General features: G+C 38.0%; 1 protein-coding gene across 1 annotated transcript; it reads left to right on the forward strand.

Moving 5' to 3' along the window:
* Positions 1-6,387: 6,387 nt before the first annotated feature.
* LOC113425153 (lysosomal acid lipase/cholesteryl ester hydrolase-like) lies at positions 6,388-18,243 on the forward strand. Its single transcript, XM_087964158.1, has 9 exons — positions 6,388-6,526; positions 7,366-7,483; positions 7,901-8,108; positions 9,898-10,007; positions 11,361-11,500; positions 13,186-13,323; positions 16,027-16,098; positions 16,738-16,803; positions 17,927-18,243. The coding sequence occupies exons 1-9, from the start codon at positions 6,431-6,433 to the stop codon at positions 18,158-18,160; spliced, it is 1,182 nt and encodes a 393-aa protein (XP_087820284.1). The 5' UTR covers positions 6,388-6,430; the 3' UTR covers positions 18,161-18,243.
* The last annotated feature ends 2,903 nt before the right edge of the window (positions 18,244-21,146 follow it).

The raw sequence follows: 21,146 nt of genomic DNA on the forward strand, positions 1-21,146 counted from the left end.
AAGAATTAAATAATTATGGTGAGAGGAAGAAATGGAAAATAATAGAAGAAAATTATCTCTACCATACTGTGTTTTAAATAGGGCAGAACTATTAAATTGAGAGATGAAACTGATCAGAAGAGACATTCTAAATTAGACAGCCCAAGTTCAACATCATAATAGAATCCCAAAATCTTTCTTTCTTGCCCCGCAAAGAGTGAAAGAAAAATGTATTGACTAGTGTGTTAAAAATATAACACATAGTTTAAAATTATGTACTGTGGAAAACTTTCTGTGAGAAAACAATGTATTTTGCCTGTGAATGTTGTTTACATACACAGGTGGCTAAACAAGCGGCTGCTGAATTCCTGTGATCCTGTGATAGATATGATGTCACTAACTAAATAAAAACAAAGAGAATACTTGTCTTCTGAGTAAAGATATTCTATTTGATGTTCTCTGCATGAATGTAGAATGAACCTATGATTTAAAAATCTATTGTTAAGCGCATGTCTCATACAATATATCACATGTCAATATGTAGGAATCACTAAGGACCTGTGGCCTAAAATTAAGGATTAATTTAAAGAGTTAATTATACCTAGGCACAACAAAAAAGCAAATTACTTTTAATGTAATTTAGCCACAAATTAGCTTCCATACTCTTAATTCTACTTTTTATAAACAATCATTAAATACAAAATCATTGATTTTTCCTTGGAAATGTAAAAAGAAGCAATGGAAAAATGGTTTTAAGACTGAGAAAAAAAGAGAAAAACTTCAGCATTACTATGACTAATATAAATAATCCATTATTTCAGAACAATTATGATAAGATATAGAATGAATGTCAACGTTTCATTTAACAAACTCCAACCCAATAATCACCGAGATAGGTTTTTTCCTCAAAGTTCAATTTTATTAGAGTTGTCTTACTGGCACATCTGGGAGAACCCAAATCTCAGAGTTCTGGGTTTTCTTTGCATAATTAAAAATCAAAACTCATCCCCTGCACCCACCAGTCCATCACATGGTCCAATCATCCATCGTCCCAACCAGAGACAGACCTCCAACCACTCTTTTCTAGGTGCAGGGTAATGTGTCCTTGACTTTATAAGAAGAATGTTGTTATGTCTAAACTTCTACATCTCTATGAAATCCCCCCTCCCAAATTCCCAGAACGTGGCAACGTGGAAGCTTCTAAGTAAAATATGGCTTCCAAAGTTGACAGGTTCCCCCCCCCCCACCTCAGGAAAAATCACATACCGGAAAGAAAATACAAAGTAAAAGAACAGGAGGTTAATCTATTATCTATCATACAAATTAACCACCTCTCCCACCTCCCAGGAGGACCTTTTGGCTTGTCAGGGAATTTATCATGAAATTAACCAGCCCTTTACCCAGGTAGTGCCAGCTTTAAAATTCAGCTGCCACATTTTTGTTAAGAGAGTTGGAGGAGTTGAAAAGTTCAAGGTTATTCTGTATGTCGTATTAAGAAATTCCAGTGGCAGTTAATTGGTTCTTGTGATTTTTGAAGTGTAGAAGTGGGAGGAAAGAAGGTGGATTCTGTGTAACGAGTGAAAAAAAATTCACTTGGGGAAATGCCTTTGACATGCCAGATCTGTTTCTAAATAAATCAATTGGAGAAAAATGTCTCGGAGTGATTGATATCATGGATACTTTCTGGATGCCTTACAAGTAGCTTCAGACAAAGAGTATCCCTTCCAGTGTACTAAATCCTCTATGCAGTCTAGAATCAAGGATTTTCTTAACTTCATAATGGGTTTCACCTTGCACTGCAACTGGTTTGGGGGGAGCAGATGCTTGAGGTCTCAATTGTGAACTGATAGCCAGTTTTAAGACAGGTTGTATTTTACCTAGTATTTGAGGAGGGAGGCTAAGTTGAACAGCTTACCGAGTTTATCACTTTTGCTATGGGGAAAGGTCCTAGAAATTTTGGTCCCAACTTTTTACTGGGCAGCCTTAACCTAAGGTAAGCTCAATCTCCCACCTGGAAAGGAGGCTGGAGATCGTTATGCTAAGGTGGGAGAAAACACAGTTGTCATTTTGGGGGAGAATTTCCATGATAAAAATGAATGTGTTGCCTCAAAAGATGTTTATGTTTCAAACAAATATTTATTCTGATGAGTCTTGTTCCATTTAAGTAGTAAAGAATGATATAATTAGGTTTGTATGACAAAGGAAAAAAACAAGGATTACATTTAAGTTCCCTTAAAATGCAAAGGAATGAAGAGGATTGGGTGTTTTTCATCCTGCTACCTGGTTTTGATGAAGGGATAATTCCTGCTGATGAGAAATAAAAGAATCTTAGAACTAGAAGAGCAAGACCTGAATTCTGGATGGCATGTCTTTCTTTTTTTTTAAATTTAATAAAGTTTTATTCAGTTTTAACAAAACAAATAAAACATCTTATTTGAGTACACCATTCTTCTGGGTTATCACATTTCCATACAGACACAATTTCATATGCATATTCATCTTATATATTCAACTTCATATCTTATTACTCTTTTTCCAACTTATCACTATTTCTCCCTTTACTTCTCTTAATTTTCTTTTATGATTATCTCATTTTCTTCTTATTTAATTGTATTTATTTCACCTAAATTTCTATATCTTTTTATTCATTATACTTATACTTTCATCTGTCTTGTTTACAATTTCATTATGTTATCTTCCAGCATTCTTAAAAAGCAAAATTCCTTCTATGATTGCCAATCGGAGTGCAACACCTTTAAGTCTTATTGTTATTATCATATGAAATTTCATTAAACATTAAATTTGTGCATTCTAAAATTATAACATTCAAATTTCTAATATCTATTTTATATCATGTAAATCTCAGACTGCTTTGTACTTCCCCTTAAAAATGTAAAAAGAAAAATTCTAAAAACATAGCAAAAACAATTTATATATAAATAATTTATATATATGGTATTCAGCTTTGTTCGGGTATTTTCCCACATCATTATAGTTGTGCTTTTAAAGTTGTAGCAATGTTTCAGCAGAATCTCATCTGCCATCATCAGGCTTCTGTATTGTGTTCGTCTGTGAGTCAGACTTTCACAGCTGTTTCAGTTTTAAATTTGGGGCTAGCTTACTGCTGTGCCAGAATGGTTTTTTTTTCTTCACCCTGATTGGTTGGGAGTCTTGGTCTGTGTTTATTGGTCTTGGAGTTTGCTGGTCTTGGAGTTTCTAATATCTTCTGTCTGTTTTGTGGCTTTTTTTGTCTTGATTGGCTGGCAACATTGTGTTCCTGTATTGGAGGTTTTTTGTGCAGCTTGGCTCCAAGTAAATGGATGGCTATCATCTATTAGGAAGCTAGGTTTCATCTGGGCCTGGTTGGGGTGTGTTTGAGCTGGAGGTATCAGGGGGGATCTGTTTGTGCCCAGGTGTTTGCCTGGCTTGTGGTATGAAGATTTTTTTTGTTTGAGAGTGCAGGCTTCTAGATAATTGACAGTCTGGTGGAATCATCTCTTCTATTCATGCTTTCAGGTCTTTTTTCAATCTCTATGGCTTCTCTGATAATTCTGATAAAATTCTGATAATTCTGATAAAAGAATTATCAGAGAAGCCATCGAGATTGAAAGTTTGATCTAAAACTTTTAACTCTTTTCCCCCTTTTCCCCCTTATTACCACACTTTGCATTATTTGATCATTGAAAATGGCTTCTTCTTTGTCCCGCTGTTCTTCTTGCTCTTGAAGCTTTTGCTTTTCATAGTTCAGGATCTCCATTTCAAAAAATTCAAATATGAAGCCAAAGGATCTTCCTCCCCTTTCTGAATCTTCTTTCTGTTTTTTAAGACTCATCTTCAATTCCTCCAGGAGTGATGCCATTTTAAACACTTTTGAACAACCACCTGATTGACTTTAAGTAAAAACAGAAAAAGAAAGAAAAAACCAATGCCAAAACCTTTTTTTATGTCACCAAATGATCCCAGACTGTTCCTTCTTGTTTCTTTCCTTTCCTTTTCCTTTCCATGGGTTACTGTATCTTTTAATAAGGTTTCACTTACAATGTATCCTCAGGAGTCTTTTCAAAGTTTTGCCGTTAATCCTCTTTATTTTTCCAGGTGGCACTCCATTTTTTCATTATTCCATGTTCCAACCTTTTGCCTCCTCTCTTCTCCTTTTTAGGGCTTTAAAATGACCAAAGAAAAAATCTTTATTCTCCTTTTGACACTTAAATTTTAGCTTAAAGTTGCCTATTAGTGTCAAAGTAGATTAATATATATTTCTTTCCATACCATTTGTAATTGTCAATATAAGGGTAAAAAAAGGGTTTTTAACCTCCTTTTCTCTCTCCTTCACTGCTTAAAAGTCTTCTTTCAGAAGTAACCCTCTAAGTACTTTTAGATTCAGGGTACCTTGCTTAGATGTTCTCTGTTGTTTAGCCCAGTCTATCCTGCTTTCCTCTTTGTCTTCCTCCTGCACAATCTTATCCAGTCGGGTTCTTCTTTGAGGTGGCCATTTCTGACCACTGCTGCAACCGCCTTCGGGAAAGGGAGTTTAGACCAGCCAAGGAGGAGAGATGCGGCTCCCCTCCACTCAGCTAGCAATCTCCCCCCTCTTCACCACCTCTACGGGGTGGCTTTAGCCCCAAATCCAAAGGATCGGAGCGCTCCAGTAGAGAGCACAGATCGAAACCGCGCACGATCGCGGATTTCGGTCTGTCACTGAAGAAACCCAAACCGGAAGCCGATGGCATGTCTTTCTATGGTACAGTAAAGTTAAGGCTAATGTGGCTTTTAAAAGTCACTATATTAAAAGTGCCATATTGAGAATATGGATATAAACCCAGAATTTAGCAACTTTCAGTTCAGTTGTTCAAGTCTGCTAAGGAAAAGAACCCAACTTCCATTTCAGGCCAATCTTCTTTTAATAAAAAAGTAAATATTTGTCAAATGTGTCAAGTGTGATAAAAAGAGCCACACATCAAGATGTGCAAAACTGTGTTGATGGCCTTGCCTGACAATAGAAACAATCATTCCAAATGTAGGATGTTGCTGGATCCCCACTCCAATATTCCTGAAGAAAAAACTTTAAACTTCACTTATGTAAATGTTGTTCTATGTAAGAGGGGGGAAAGTTAGAAAAACTAATTAGAAATAGTGAAAAGTCTATAATAAAAGCCTCCATAATAACAATCAGAAACTTTGCACCTGTTATTCTCCAGATCTAAGTCGGTTTGACCTTTGACATAGCTTTCTCTGAAGCTTTAATAGGGATTTGATTGAAATCAAATACTGAAAGGCCACAATAAAACAATTTGAGAAGGCTACATTACTTACCAAAAATGAAAGATCAATGAGATTGATTGAGGCAGGAATTCTCCCCAGAAAATTTGCTTCAAGCAAGGTTACTAATGATAAATTCTCATGAGGGCTTCTATGTAAACACAACTCAGTTCTATCTGAAGACAAACCCTTAAGCTCTTATATATTTTTGATTGGATTATTTCCATAACCATTACATCTGTGTAGGCACAAATTTGTGGCCTGTGTGGCCAGAGGAGCAGCACCCTCATGAGTCAATCACAAAAATTAAATCATGTTGACTTAAAGCATGAGATTCTCAATGTATAACAAGATGTACATCAAAACAGGATAAAAATTGTTCACTTTCCCCTGCCACAGAGTGTGTTCTTTGTGAATTATGAGATACAATATGAGAACTTCACAATATTATTTTTAGGTGCATCACCACAATCCATTTCTCTTCTTCCTGATTGAACCCAATATTTACTGGGTGTTACCAATGAAGCTCTTCATAAGAGTAGCATCTTTACCACCCACATCTAAAGAAACCACCCACAGTATTCCTTTGTAATACCGTGGTTTTAAATGTTTCACAGTGCGATGAAATGTGGCACAAGATACCTCTAGCAAAAAACTAAACGAGTATCAACTAAGAAGGTATTTGTTTGCAGTTGTTATTCTAAGGAGGTTCCAACTATTTATTTCATTTTTTTTCTCCTTCATAATGTGGCAGTACAATTTTGGATGGTAATATATTTATCTCTTCCGCATCTGGTTTGACTTTCCTGGTGAGGTTCATTTTGTTGGAGTGGATAGGCTTTATGAGAAAACCAGCTAGCCATTAGTTATTTCTCAGTGAAACTTTCTGTAATTGTAACAGCTAAGTAAATATTGTGAGGGAAATGTTTAAGCTTGCTAGGTGTTTCAGAATGCTGATGTTAAATGGAAAGATAGTAATTGGGTCAGGTCATAGCTTTTATGGCTGCCCTAATAGAGAGGTTCATAACCATCCATCCATAATCTTCAGTATCTTCAAAATTAGAGTCAGGATTTAAATGAATGCATGTATTTTGTCAACTGTACTGGTTGTTGTTGTTTTTTTTTTGGTTGTTTTTTTTTGAGATTCGTTTCTTCTGTTTCTCTTATCCTCTGGGGAAAAAAAGAAAAGAAAATGTGGAGTTTTATTGTATTAGCATATCTAATACGAGGATTAACTGGCTATGAAGAACTTTTTGGACATGTGAATCCTGAAGTTTATATGAATATTGTAAGTTATATGATTTATATTTTATAAATGATGAAGTTGAAGGCAGTCTGAAACATGCTCCTATATGTGACCACTTGTTTTCTCCCTTATAGCAAAATCAGCATCATTCTTTTCCAACCTCCAAATATATTGATACCAATTGATTGATTGCGTGCCATCAAATCAGTGTTGATATTTAGCAACCATATTTTCTCCATGATGATCTCTCCCTAACTGGTTCTTCAGGTCTTCCAATGATGCCACCCACTGCTATTGTAATTGAGTCCATCTACCCTATTGTTGTTGATCATCTCTTCTTTCCTTCCAGCTTTCCCACTATTTGAGTCTTCTCCAACTAAGTCTTTATATAATGTTGGTATCACACTGGTCAGAATTCCTAGTTAACACTGCAATCAAGGTTACTGATACAGGAAAACTTACATCACCATTAACACTACATCTACACACATATTTACATACTTATGGGTTAAGGGTCACTATTTCAGCATTCCTAATTTTAACAGAAAACAGCAGTAAGCCTTCCATAGTGAATACAAATCCAGATCTATTCTTGGTAGAGTCTGGACTTTTCCATCTCTTCGTCAGTGTGTGTGTGTGTGTGTGTAGAGAGAGAGAGAGAGAGAGACAGACAGACAGAGAGGGAGGGAGGGAGGGAGAGGTGATTTCTAAACAATTCCAAATTCTGGTATTTTATTATACTAAACACTGAATATATAGTTTGGGGGGGGGGGCTGGTAGAGGGAGCTTGTGTTGTACATGTTCCACTAGCTGATGCTTGGTTTTAGCTTTAGAAAAAAAATATTCAATCTTATGTGAGAGTTGTTATTTTTTTCTCTCAGAGTCAGATGATTTCCCACCATGGCTACCCAAGTGAAGAATATGAAGTTTTGACAGAGGATGGTTATTATCTGACAATAAACAGAATTCCCTGGGGAAGAAAAAACATTGCAGTCATAGGTATCCATTTTTAAAAAAAGTCAAAGTCAATGTTGGATCTATTAAGCTGATATCAAGCATTCGATAGCCATGCCAAAGCAGAAGGACAAATGTACATTTTCAATATTTAACATGCTAAAATGGAGTCAACTTCAGAAACCTCTAGGTCCCAAAACATATTATTATATGTGCCTCATGGGTAATATTAGAAAATAAGCCTCTCTTTCAATCAATGGCCAGACCCATGCATATTTGGTTCCATAATGTAGTCTAGAATTCAATAATATGTAAGCAAAACTTAATGAAGTTATTAATTATAAAAATACTACAATATTATGAATGTTTAAGAAGAATGGAAGATTTGTTTAAAATGTTTTGTTGCCATGGCTTGAACATTCTATTTGGAAACATTTTATTTTAAAAAAATATAATCCGCAGATCCTACAGAGCCAAAGCTTGTTGTCTTTTTGCAACATGGCATATTTGGAGAAGCCAGTCACTGGGTGGAGAACATGGCCAACAACAGCCTTGGTTTTATACTTGCGGACACAGGTTATGATGTTTGGCTGGGAAACAGCAGAGGAACAAGCATGTCTCAAAGGCACCAGACTTTCTCAGTGGATCAAGCGGAATTTTGGAATTTCAGGTCGTTTGAGTCACAGTTTGAAACTGTAATTCCCATATTGAGCTATATTAATAATATGCTAGCATCTTAGTTAATAACATGTCCTAATTTCTCCTGTGAGGTAAGTTGGGCCAGAGTTCCCAAACTTTTCAGCTTTGTGGACTGGGGGGGAGGGGGAGAGGGAATGGTCCTGTGCTCATTTGAACAAGCGCATATGCACAAGAAGCTCCATTTACATGAGTGGCAGGCATGCGCACCTGCCATCTTGCACAAATGGAGCATGCATGTCTGCTCGCCTGTCACTTCTGCGGCCTGGTTCTGAAAGACTCTAGGCTCGGTAATGATGGTTAGGGACCCCTGAGTTGGGCTAAGAGAGAGTGACTGGATCAAAGTCACTCAGCCACCTTTTATGCCTAAGGCAGGAATAAAATCCGCAGTCTTCTTGTTTCTAGCCTGGTACCTTAACCATTAGCTCAAACTGTCTCCCCAACTCAAAGATTATCCAATTCCACGTAACTGATGGAGCCAAAGGGCTTCCCGAGGAAGCTTAGAGTTTTTCTGGAGGGTCTGATGAGCTATTGCTGAATCCATGGTTGCAGCTTCTAATGGACACGTTACTGGGGCTTTAGCTCTGATTGTCTCTATGTGGTCTTTCTCCTTGTGCTGATCCAGTGGTGGGATTCAGCCAGTTCGTATCACTTTGGGAGAACTGGTTGTTATCTTTCTGAGCAGTTTGGTGAACTGGTTGTTGGAAGAAATCATTAGGGCAGAGAACCGGTTGTTAAATTATTTGAATCCCACCACTGTGCTGATCCTTTGCTTTTCTGAGGAACCCCTGAAAATTAAGTATGTGAAAAGATTCCTGAAGTGCTATTGGAAAAAAAAAAAAAGAGTGAATCCAACTGAGCACAAGTAATAATTCATATTAGGGACTGCATCATGGCAATAAGGCCAGTGAAATGCTCTTCTTTCTTGCCCTTTTTTGCATCTGCTGGTAGCTGCCTAATGATCCTATTTAGGGTGACCTGGTCTTTGCTAGGGCTGAAGGATAGGCAAAGCGTTGCATGATTGTCTGAAGTAAGTTTGATCCTGTAACTCACTAACAGGAGTCTGTTAGCTTGGCCACATGCCAGTTCGATCCAACTTCTTCCTGGATGGTGAAAGCTACCTGAGAGGTGACGTATGGTTGGGTCCATATGATGGTGTCAGCCTCTTTCAGTGAAGAAGTCAGAGGTGTTATTCAGCAGGTTCTGACCAGTTCTGAAGAACCGATAGCAGAAATTTTGAGTAGTTTGGGGAACCGGCAAATATACCACTTCTGACTTGAGATTTTACAGTATCCTTCCCCTGCCAGCCCACTAAGCCATGCCCACAGAACCAGTAGTAAAAAAATTTGAATCCCAATCCTGGAAAGGATGATTCAATTAGCCCTAAAAGAAGTGATGATGGACTTACGTCTCAAGAAGAGATCTCTGGATCCAGTGGTTGCCAGTTTTCCATTTTATGCAAGGTGGTGAAAACAATGATTGGTCTTCAGCATCAGAGGGCCCTGAAGAAAGCAAATTGTTTGGGGCCATTTTAATTGAATTTTAGGTTTAGTTTAAGTATGGGGATGGCATTTGTCATGCTTGTTGATAACCTGAGGCAGAGTTGGATCAGGATTATGCTCCTTAATCTCTCAGTGGCTTTTGACACTATCAATTATGGTATTCTTCTGGACTGGCTTGGAGAGTTGAAATATTTGAAATGATGTAAGTGAAATTTGCTTACTTATTTATTAACAATTACAGATTTTAATATTTCATTTCAGTTTCCATGAAATGGCCATGTATGATCTTCCTGCAACAATAAATTTTATTTTGAAGAAAACTAAGCAGAAACAATTATACTACATTGGTTATTCTCAAGGCGCTACTATTGGTATGATAACATGGAAAAGCTTTTCTCTTTCTCTCTTTTATTCCTCTGTTTCTCCTTCTCTCTTTCCCCCTCTTTCTCTCCCCCACCTCTCCCTCTCCATCTTGGTGCTAATGTAAAAGTTCTTTCATATTATCACAAGAAGCATAGGCTACACCTATGGTTTTGTTTTTTTCTGGTAATGTTTAAAAATAGCTTGGGGGAAAAATCCAGTTTCTGTCTCACTTTTGAAGCTACTTAGGACAAGGAAGGCAGTCAGGAGTTGAAGGAACCTGTAGACTGCATTACAATTCCACAGGGACCTTCCAAAACCTATTTATGAGGTATTCATTCAGATAGTTGACCAGGGTGATCTGTTGTTTTCCCGACAGGCTGTTAAATTAGGTTGTCAAGAAAGGATTAAAATAGAAACATTACAAAAGGGTTAACTGAAAGAGAATGCCAGCGTTATTGTGTGCTTCAGTCCCAATCACCATTACCACCATTGCAATCCCTCAACGGATTGTTTTGAAAGAAAACACAGCCCCTAATTTTTTTATAAGAGCTGCATTTCTATAGGAATAACATGTTCTGAATGACAATACTGGCTTTCCTCCCTCCTTCCCTTGCTCTCTTCCCCATTTTCTTTCTACCAGTATTCCTTTCCCTTTTATTTTTCTTCATACTAGACCATGTGGTTCTAGAGCAGGGCTGTCAAATTCCCAGACCGCAGACCGGATGTGTCATGCACCAGATTGTTGGGGGCAATATGCTGACTCTGTAAAACACTTAGAGAGGGCTGTACAGCACTGTGAAGCGGTATATAAGTCTAAGTGCTATTGCTAAGTGCTATACTATCTTGAAATCAGAGGTGGTATTCAGCAGGTTTGGACTAGTTCTGGAGAACTGGTAGCGGAAATTTTGAGTAGTTTGGAGAACCGGCAAATACGATCTGTGACTGGCCCCACCCCCATTTATTCTCTGCCTCCGAGTCCCCACTGATTGGCTGGTCTTCTTTTGTTGCCCTCCACAGGAGAACGGAGCTGGAAAGCAGGTTAGTGGGTGGGGAGGGAATAGGGATTTTGCAGTATCCTTCTCCTGGAGTGGGGTGGGGATGGAGATTTTACAATATCTTTGCCCTGCAATGCCCACCAAGCCACGCCCACCAAGCCATGCCCACAGAACCGGTAGTACAAAATTTTGAATCCCACCACTGCTTGGAATCAGACCCTTTTTCACAAGAGGATTGCAACCTGCAACTTCCAGAGACCTTTCAGAATAGGTCTGAGTACAACATGAAATTAGGTCAGTGGCTTACTAATAGATTCTACTTAATTCTAAATGGCTACTTTTTTTCTTAATTTTTTTTCCTCTTAGGCTTCATAGCATTTTCAGCCATGCCAGAACTGTCTAAAAAAATCAGAATGTTCCTTGCCTTAGCTCCTGTGATCTATGCTACATATGTCCCAAATAATCTATTGAAATCGTTGTCCTCATTTCCTCAATATTCATTCAAGGTATTATTAATTCATTGATCATTCTTTTATGACTCATGGAACTGAAAAAGGTAAGATGACAGAAAAACAATTAGGATGCCCAAATTTCTGTCACCACAATTCCAACAGTCACATACCAGTAAGAATTAGAGTAGGGACCTATCATTTTTATTATATTATTTTGCACAAAACACAAAGATGAATACAGCATTAACCCATGCTAGATGTAGGCTGATATTTTGTGAGCTCTGTATTTGTGTTCATTCAATTGATAGTACAACAAATAATTAGTCAAATAAAATGCTCCACAATCTAGACAACTGACACACTGTTTGTTTATTTATTCTGCACTGAGTAAAGATACATTTGAAATAGGAAGGGTGCCTTAAATTATCAGGGAAGTAGACAAGATGCTTGTTTGTTTGGTCTAAACTTCCTGTCTATGGAGTTTTATTCATATGCTAGATATAGGCTCAATTATTCAAGGTAAGAATAATTCTGAGCAATGCAAAAAAGCCAAATGGAAACCAGCCCACCTGCTCAAAAGCTGGAATTGTGTAGTCCTTTCTAAAAGATAGGAAGAAAAAGGAAAAGCAACAAAGTTGGAATCTTGTCTTTCTATAAATCATACTGATATCTGAAAAAGTGCAGTTGCTCAAATTTTTCTGGTTAGAGTTTTCTAACTTCTTCAATAAACATGACAGCTTCTAGGGTATTAGACATTTTAAAAAATGTTTAAAAATGGGATTATTAAAATGGGTTTGCAGTAACAGAGGAATAGGATCACATCAGAGGTGTTATTCAGCAGGTTCTGACCAGTTCTGGAGAACCAGTAGCGGAAATTTTGAGTAGTTTGGAGAATCGGCAAATACCACCTCTGACTGGAGATTTTACAGTATCCTTCCCCGTCACGCCTACCAAGCCACGCCCACGGAACCGGTAGTAAAAAAATTTGAATCCCACACACTGGATCACATGTAGTATTAGTACCACTTTATAAAGCTTTAGTAAGAATACACTTGGAAGACTGTATCCAGTTTTGGTCACCACAGTGTAAAAAAGGTGTTGAGACTCTGGAAAGAGTTCAGAAAAGTGCAACAAAAATTATTAGGGAGCTGGAGGCTACAATTTATGAAGAACAGTTGCAGGAATTGGGTTTGTCTAGTCTAGTGAAAAGGACTAGGGCTGACATTGATAGCAATGATCCAATATTTGAGGTGCTGCTACAAAAAAGAGGTCAAACTATTCTCCAAAGCACCAGAATGTAAGACAAGAAGGAAGGAAGGAAGGAAGGAAGGAAGGAAGGAAGGAAGGAAGGAAGGAAGGAAGGAAGGAAGGAAGGAAGGGAGGGAGGGAGGGAGGGAGGGAGGGAGGGAGGGAGGGAGGGTTGGAAATCTTCTTTCTTCCAGGATGTTTTCAACTTTTTATTCTATGGCTGAGAAAAAGCTGGCCTTCATGCTTCACAAAGGGCTAAAATTCAAGTCTGCTGTTTCCAGTCGAGGACCTTTAACTGCTACACTGACCTGGTTCTTGTTTGCAATTACATGTTGCAATAGTAGAATTGTTGCAATATATAATCAATGTAATTTTTGTGTAAGTCAAATGTTGCTGGCTCAAAATTCAGTAGGAGCCAGATAAGTTGAGCATACCTTAAATATCATTAACATCATCATAATCGACTGTTAATTTATTTCTTATTTTTACAGCAAATATTCGGTGACAAAAATACTATGAACCCTATAAAATACTTCGTGAAGAAATTATGCACAATTGCATTTATGCACAAATTATGTGCAAAGTTCGTTTTCTTTCCTGATACTTACAACACAACAAATCTAAACATGGTAAGTAAGTCTTCCTGTGAAATATATTTCTCTGAATATTGCATTGGTTGTGTTTCTCTAAATTTTACAAAGGTTTCATTATCAAGGTAAAAAGTTAGCTTCCAAAAGATGGAAGCATTAATTTGAAAAAAAGAGATTTTTTTTGAGAAAGAAAATATTTTAGGAAAAAAGCAATAGAAATAATTTCTGTAGTTTACTTTATTGTCATTGCACCTCGTACAACAAAATTAAATGCCATCTTCAGTGTACATTAGAACTTTAAAAATAAAACACAAACACACATCCTTTGCATTCTATGCAATTAAATTGACAACCCCTGATATTGTATTAATACTGCACTATGCAGTAGAATTCAATATAGTTACTGCTCCAGGATAGAAGCTGTTTTTCAGCCTATTTGTCCTTTTTTATTATCCTGTACCATCTCCCAGATGGTAATAGTTCAAAAAAAAAAAGGGTGCCCAGGATGAGATGGATCTTTAAGAATGTTTTGAACTTTCTTAAGGTAGCGGGAGCTATAAAGCTCTTCCAAAGAGGGGAGAGGGCAACCAATAATCTTCTGGGCAATGATGTTAACCCTCTGGAGTGCTTTCCTATCTGCCACTGTACAACTGGCAAACTATACAGAGGTGCAGTAAGTTAAAATACTCTCAATAGCGCAGAAGTAGAAGGTCACCAGCAGTTTTTCATTCAGTTGTTTCCTGAGAAGTAGGTAGTAGGCCCCACAGAAGTGCTCATCCATCCATGGATGTTTATTCACATTAATCAGATGGCTCATAGATTTCATATCAATAAAGCTGCCCCATAGAATATAATCCCCAAAGTAACATTACTATTTCAGTAGTTTGTCTACAATGTACAATTTGGGTACAATGAAAAGAGAGATGGGAATAGCCCATTCTTAAACTTCTCAATCTGGCTCAGTCCTTCATTCCTTAAAGGCTACTTAATTTCCTGTAAGACTAACTTTCCCAGTTTTTGACATTACTATAATATGGTGCTATTTTAGTTAACTAGCCCAGCTTTTGAACAGTTAGCTGAAATGGCTGAGAAGTGAGGTGTGTCACTTAAAAACCACCACAGTTTATAACAGCCAGGATATAACATTGTACTAGGTGCTCAAATCTTTGGAAAATAATAGTGAATAACTATTGTTCTTCTGTTGTTTTTTTTCTAATTTCATTGGAGAAGGAATCATGGAGACATTATAGATCAAGGATATGATAACAATTTAAATCCTCCCACCCTCTCCCGCAGTTATATGTTCTTGATAGTGATCTAACCAGGGATGGGCTGCTACCGGTTGTCCACGGTTTGGGTGAACTGGTAGCTAATGTTATCATTTTTAATGACCGGTTCGGTGAACTGGCAAATCTGACTCCTGGCTGGCCCTTCCCACCCCACCCCTCCCAGGAATCCCCACATGACCCATTTTGGATGCCACGTAAGTATAGGACCCACATGGAGGTTTGGGGAGGGTGAAAAACAGGCCTCCCATTTCTGGCCTCCAGAGGGCCTCAGGAGCCTGGGAAGCCTCCGGAGCCCGGGAAGGGCAAAAAATGGGCCTCCCGGAAGTTCTAGAAGGCTGGAAATGGGCCCATTTCTAGTGTCCAGAGGGCATTCGGAGCCCGGGGAGGCTGTTTTTGCCCTCTCAGAGGCTCAAGGAAAGCCTCTGGAGCCTGGGTAGGGTGAAGCCATGATGCAGGAGGCTGACTAGGCCACGCCTACCATGGCCACTCCCATCTAGCAACCGGGCAGAGAACCAGTTGCTAAAATTTTTGAAGCCCGCCCCTGGATCTAACCCCATAATAACAATACATAATAATGAAGTTCTTTGTGAATGATAAGCCAAATGAAGATACTGTACATTGGACTGGAAACATGATATTGGATTGCACTGTGCATTTTATAAATATTTCCCTACTTATGCGTTCAGCCAAGAAACGGTCATTTTATGAAGCAATCATGAAGCAAAGTGTCTCACAAAATCTTTTAGCAGAGTTGTAAATGAAATCTTTCTCATAAATGAAAATAGCAGCTGAAATTTTAGAATGTTGTATTCTTTATTTATTTATGTGCAACAAAATTTAGATATTTCTGGCCCTTGGAAAGCCACAAATAAATGTGATTAATTTCAAAGCTGAAACTATTTCAACCCAGGATCTTAGCATTATAGGTATGGTGGATCATAACCTGGAACCTTACCTAGCTTATGGGGGATTGACACACTTTCTTTGGACACCAAAACTGGTGGGTAATCTGGAGAAGTTTCATTGCAGGATGTGAGACAAAGATGATCTTTGACTGAGATTTACCCAATTCTAAAGTGAGCTGTATTTCTGTGGCACAATTGTATAATATCACTTTTAGTAACAGAGTTCTCAGTACAAATCGCCATCATAACACAAGGATTACCTAAGGCGCAGGTGTCAAACTCACCGTGTCATGTTGCCATCACATGACATTTTGTGATATTTTTCCCATTTGTGGAGCGAGGGTAGGCATGTGACCTACGCGTGAATGCATCTGGCCCACGGACTGCCAGTTTGACACCCCTGACCTAAAATGATTTCTCAGGTGATGAGAAAACCTATTTGCTCTGGTAGGATGCTACATCTTCTTTCAAAAATGAGCAATGCAAGTAAATGTTTCCTTTTACCATATTTTTTTTAAAAAATCTACTGACTTTTCAAATCTCTACAGAGCCGAATTGATGTATATGCAGCTCACTTTCCAGATATAACATCGGTTAAAACCATCTTACACTGGAAACAGGTATAATGTCTTTAATAACTTTGGTTAAATTATATGCTGCTTTAACCATCAAGGTCTCCCGAGACGTGATATTTGCTCTCATGCTGATAGCAATAATTTCCACGATTCTCTAGGTTGCCTGTCCCAACCTCTTATTTTCTGGATGTGCTAACCTACAAATATTATTCAGAGATTTATGAGATTTATGGTCCAATGTCCCGGAACAGCACCAGACTTTGAAAGTTTATCATATTAAAGAATATTAAGTCTGCATTATTCATTTAAATGTTATATTTGCCCTACAAGTGTTCTTCAACTAGAAGTATTTAAAATGTAGTTCTATTTATCAAGCCCAAAATGAGAATTCTTTTTCAAAAGAAGAAATATTTTTTTCTTACAACTGCTCAACAGCTTCTCTTGATGTATTGTTTTATATGAAGCGCATTTCCCTTTTCCTCTAAAGTTTCTCAGATCACAAATGAGAAATAAGAGTTATCTTGATTCTAATCCCAATATTAAAATATATATTATCGTATTTTTCTATTTCTTCCTTTTACCTGTTTTGTTCTTGTTCTTTGGACTTGCTGTGATTATAATCACAGAAATGGGGATATACTATATGTATATAGTATCTAATGCTTTATCTGATGCTTTTGATAGATGCTGGATACAGGATTGTTCCGCTATTTTGATTATGAGGACAAAAATCAGATGATATATAAACAGGTAACAGGGAAAGCTTTTGGAAAATAAATATGATGGTTTGAAATAATTAGAATATTATATCAAGAACCTGTGTTATAATAGACTTTGGGTTAAAAAAAACAACCAAATATATTAATTAAAAGCCCATATACCAACACCAAGGGTAAAAAATTTTTAACTTTGACATGGCTGTTCTGTCTTTTAATTGCTGGCTGAATATAAAGACAGACAGACATACTTTATAAAGGCTTCCATACAAAGTTTCTTTATTGGGTCACAAGGCATCCTCAAATATAACTCACGGTTATGTCGAGATCCATCTAATGTCCAATTCTTTGCATAGCTGACTTCATAGTGAAAAATTATAGTGATCTTCATCCCATAATGCTGGAGCAAAGGGTGAGACACCAGCATGGTGCTGGGGTCCAAGCAAGAGTAAAGGAAAATCCCCCAACCCAACCAAGGGTTAATTCAGTGACCAATCAGGATTACAGATGTGACCACATGACATGAACTACATTTCCCATGGTGCATTAAGTACATTTACCATGAGGCATTCCCTTAAGGGGACAGCTCCCAATTCTAACTTAACTATCCCAATTCCCAATTAACTATATACTGTCTGGACAGCACAATGACTATACACATTTTTTTTAAAAAAAAGATTATTTGATTATGTAAAGGTACTTTGTTTATATACAGGTGCTTTGTTTAGGTAAAGGCATTTTGATTATGACTTTGACTTACATTTTCCTTCTTGGGAAATATTTCCACTGTGTCCATTCCAATTATTGCTATTCCTCTATTAAAAAAGAATGCACACATACAGCTATGCATGCATATAACCAGCGGTGATAACTGTCATAGTTTTTTTTAAGAAGGAGATACTATGAACTCCTCCATTGGGCATGAAAGATAGCAATGACAAACAATGAAAATAACAGTGAAAGAGTAAATGAAAATAACCTTTTCAGTCTCATCTTCTTTCTCTCCTCTCCTCTCATTCCCATCCTGCCATTTAAATGACAATTAACATCCGATCCGTAGGAAAAACGTGACTATTTCCTGAAGCCTGCGATTGCAACTCGGTGTCAACACTGTATTATAATGATCGATATTATTATTCCCTTGTTTTACTTTCTAGAGCTCTCCTCCTTCGTATCAAATAAAAGATCTCTCGGTGCCAACAGCAGTGTGGTCTGGGGGACAAGACACAGTTGCAGACCCAAAAGATATAGAGCTCTTACTTTCTGGTATTGTTAACCTGGTTTACCATTGCTCATGGGCAGACTGGACCCACTGGGATTTAATCTGGGGACTCAATGCTCCCCAACGAATGTTCTTCAAAATAATTCAGTTGATGGAGAAGTCTGTGTAAATCAATACTTTGCTGTATATTTGCTGTATATTTGCGTATGCATCTGCAATACAGATTAATACAGAATAAAAAAGGTGCATTCTCTGGCACAGCAATTGCCTTTTTCCCTCACTCCCCTTCCCCAGATTTATTCAACCTCCAAAATGAGTGGGCTTAAAAGAATCTTGCACACTTGGCTTGTCTTTCTTTTGGTCAGAATCAGAGGTGGTATTCAGCAGGTTCTGATCAGTTCTGGAAAAACAGTAATGGAAATTTTAAGTAGTTCGGAGAAATGGCAAATGCCACCTCTGACTGGCCCCGCCCCCATTTATTCTCTGCCTCCCGAATCCCAGCTGATTGGCTGGGTCTTCTTTTGTTGCCCCGCACAGGAGAACGGAGCTGGAAAGCAGGTTGGTGGGGTGGATTGGGATTTCACAGTAACTGGGATGACCCAGGGTGTGGCACAAAAGCAACAAAGTCACAAAAATAGGTAAAGTCCCTTTAATTCCTCCAATTTGGCCTCCAATGGAGGAAAAACTCTCCCAAGAACAGTTTTTAAAGGGAAGAAATTCCATCCAAACTCAAAGTACATACATATAAATTATAAATAAAAACCAACACAAACCACACTGCAGCAATTAATGAGACAGGGCAGGATAAGGTATTGAACACATCAAAAGATAACAAAATACACACACGTGGGAGGATCCCAGAACTCAGATAAGACTTGACAAACCAGAATAATTTCACGCTTTGCTTCCAGCAATTTTGCCATGCGCAGTTTGCCCTTTTAAACAGTCTTCCCAGCTGCAGCCCATGAAAGAGATCAGGGCCTTTTCCTCCCCCCTAAACCATGCAACTCATGTTGCTCCTTTATCCGTTCCTCCCTGCATGCCCTAGGATGAAAAGAGGGTGGGCCTGGGTCTTCCTCTGACTGCCCAGCTGGCCTGTGCCCTTCCCCAGTTTCCTCCACAGCCACTGGAGCCACACTCCCACACCCTGTCAGCTGTTCCACCTCTCCCTCGGAATCAGATTCCAGCAGGAGCATGACAGTAACCTTCCCCCAGGAGTGGGGTGGGAATGGAGGTTTTAGAGCATCCTTCCCCTCCCACACCCACCAAGCCACACCCACAGAACCGGTAGTAAAAAAAAATTGAATCCCACCACTGATCAGAATGTTTATTCCTTCTGGATATCTGAGGTTTCCTGTTTGTATTCCCATCTCTATTTTACCAGTACAGGTAGTCCTCAACTTATGATCACAATTGACCCCTAAATTTCTGTTGCTGAACAAAACAGCTGCTAAATGAATTCTGCCCCATCTTGCTTGCTGTCATTGTTAAGTGAATAACTGGCATTGTTAAGTTGATAATACGCTTGTTAAGTGGAATCTGGCTTCGCCGTTGACTTTGCTGGTCAGAAGGTCACAAAAGATGATCATTTGACCCTGGGACACTGCAACCATCAAAAACATAAACCAATTGCCAAACATCTAAATTTTGATCATGTGACCATGGGGATGCTGCAACAATCGTGTGAAAAATAGTCATAAGTTACTTTTTCAGTGCCATTGTAATTTTGCTCCATAAACAAATGATTGTAAGTCAAGGACTACCTGTATTTTTAACTATACACCACCTAGAATATATATAATTTAATAGTGGTGACTGTGAGAGTGATCTTGGAGTCCTAGTGGCCAATCACTTAAATATGAGTGTGCTGCAACTGCCAAAAAAGCCAACACAGTTGTAGGCTGAATAAACAGAGGGATAGAATCAAGATTACGTGATGTGTTAATACCACTTTATAATGCCTAGGTTGCTGGAATTTGATATGTCTAATTTAATTAAAAGAAGGACTGGGGGCGATAGCAGTGTTCCAGTATCTCAGGGGCTGCCACAAAGAAGAGGGAGTCAATCTATTCTCCAAAGCACCTGAGGGCAGGACAAGAAGCAATGGGTGGAAACTAATCAAGAAGAGAACAAACCAAGAACTAAAGAAAAATTTCTTGACAGTTAGAAAATGTGCACCATCTAAAAAGCCAAGTTATGAAAAAAAAATTGTAAGGAGAAATTTCCTGACAGTTAAAACAACTAATCAGTAGAACAACGTACCTCCAGAATTTGTAAATGCTTCAATACTGGAAGTTTTAAAGAAGAGATTGGATAACTATTTGTCTGAAATGGTATAAGGCTTCCTGACTAAGCAGGGGGTTGGACTAGAAGACCTCCAAGGTTCCTTCCAATTCTGTTATTATATTGTTATGTTATGTTATGTTATGTTATGTTATGTTATGTTATGTTATGTTATGTTATGTTATGTTATGTTATGTTATGTTATGTTATGTTATGTTATGTTATGTTATGTTATGTTATTGTTCTGTTCTGTTCTATTCTAGAATTGTCTCCGAGTGGACAACTGTCAGAGTATATTCATGAACTGGAATAGAGCAGGGTAACAAGGTCAGCCAATGAATAGGTATGGCAACTAAATCAGCCAATGAGGACTGTTTTGGAAACTGAAACCAGAATTAGCCTAGGCTGGAAACTGAAACTAAAAGTAGCCTAGGTGTGGCTCTATATTAAGCTCTGCAACTCTGTAGCTATGTTAAGCTCTGAAGCTATGTTGAGCTCTGAGTCTGTCTATTGAAGATGAAACTTAGCTTGCTTGCTTGCTGAAGACTGGAGCTCTGCTCTGAACTTGCAATATGTTTCTGTTTGAGTTTGCTCCATGTTGGAGAAATCTACAGCTGGCTTGTAAAATTTACTTACGTTTATAAAGATGTTAAATGAAGCGTCAGCCATCTGTGTTTATTTTTCTGGCACTGGATAATCGCTGCAAAACTCTCAATAACAAGCTTATTACATTTAATGAATTAATTCAAATATATGACTACAGAGATCCCATGAAGACTCATTCGTTCTGCAAAGAGAGTAAAGCAAGCCTTTGTCTTCCACCCAATTTAGCATTCGATAAAGAAATGGTTGGATGTTCTGCTGAGTGGCAA

This window comes from Notechis scutatus, chromosome 4 (genome assembly GCF_049901735.1).
Source record: "Notechis scutatus isolate UNSWTSFEM ecotype Mainland chromosome 4, rNotScu1.2, whole genome shotgun sequence".
Lineage (NCBI taxonomy): Eukaryota > Metazoa > Chordata > Lepidosauria > Squamata > Elapidae > Notechis > Notechis scutatus.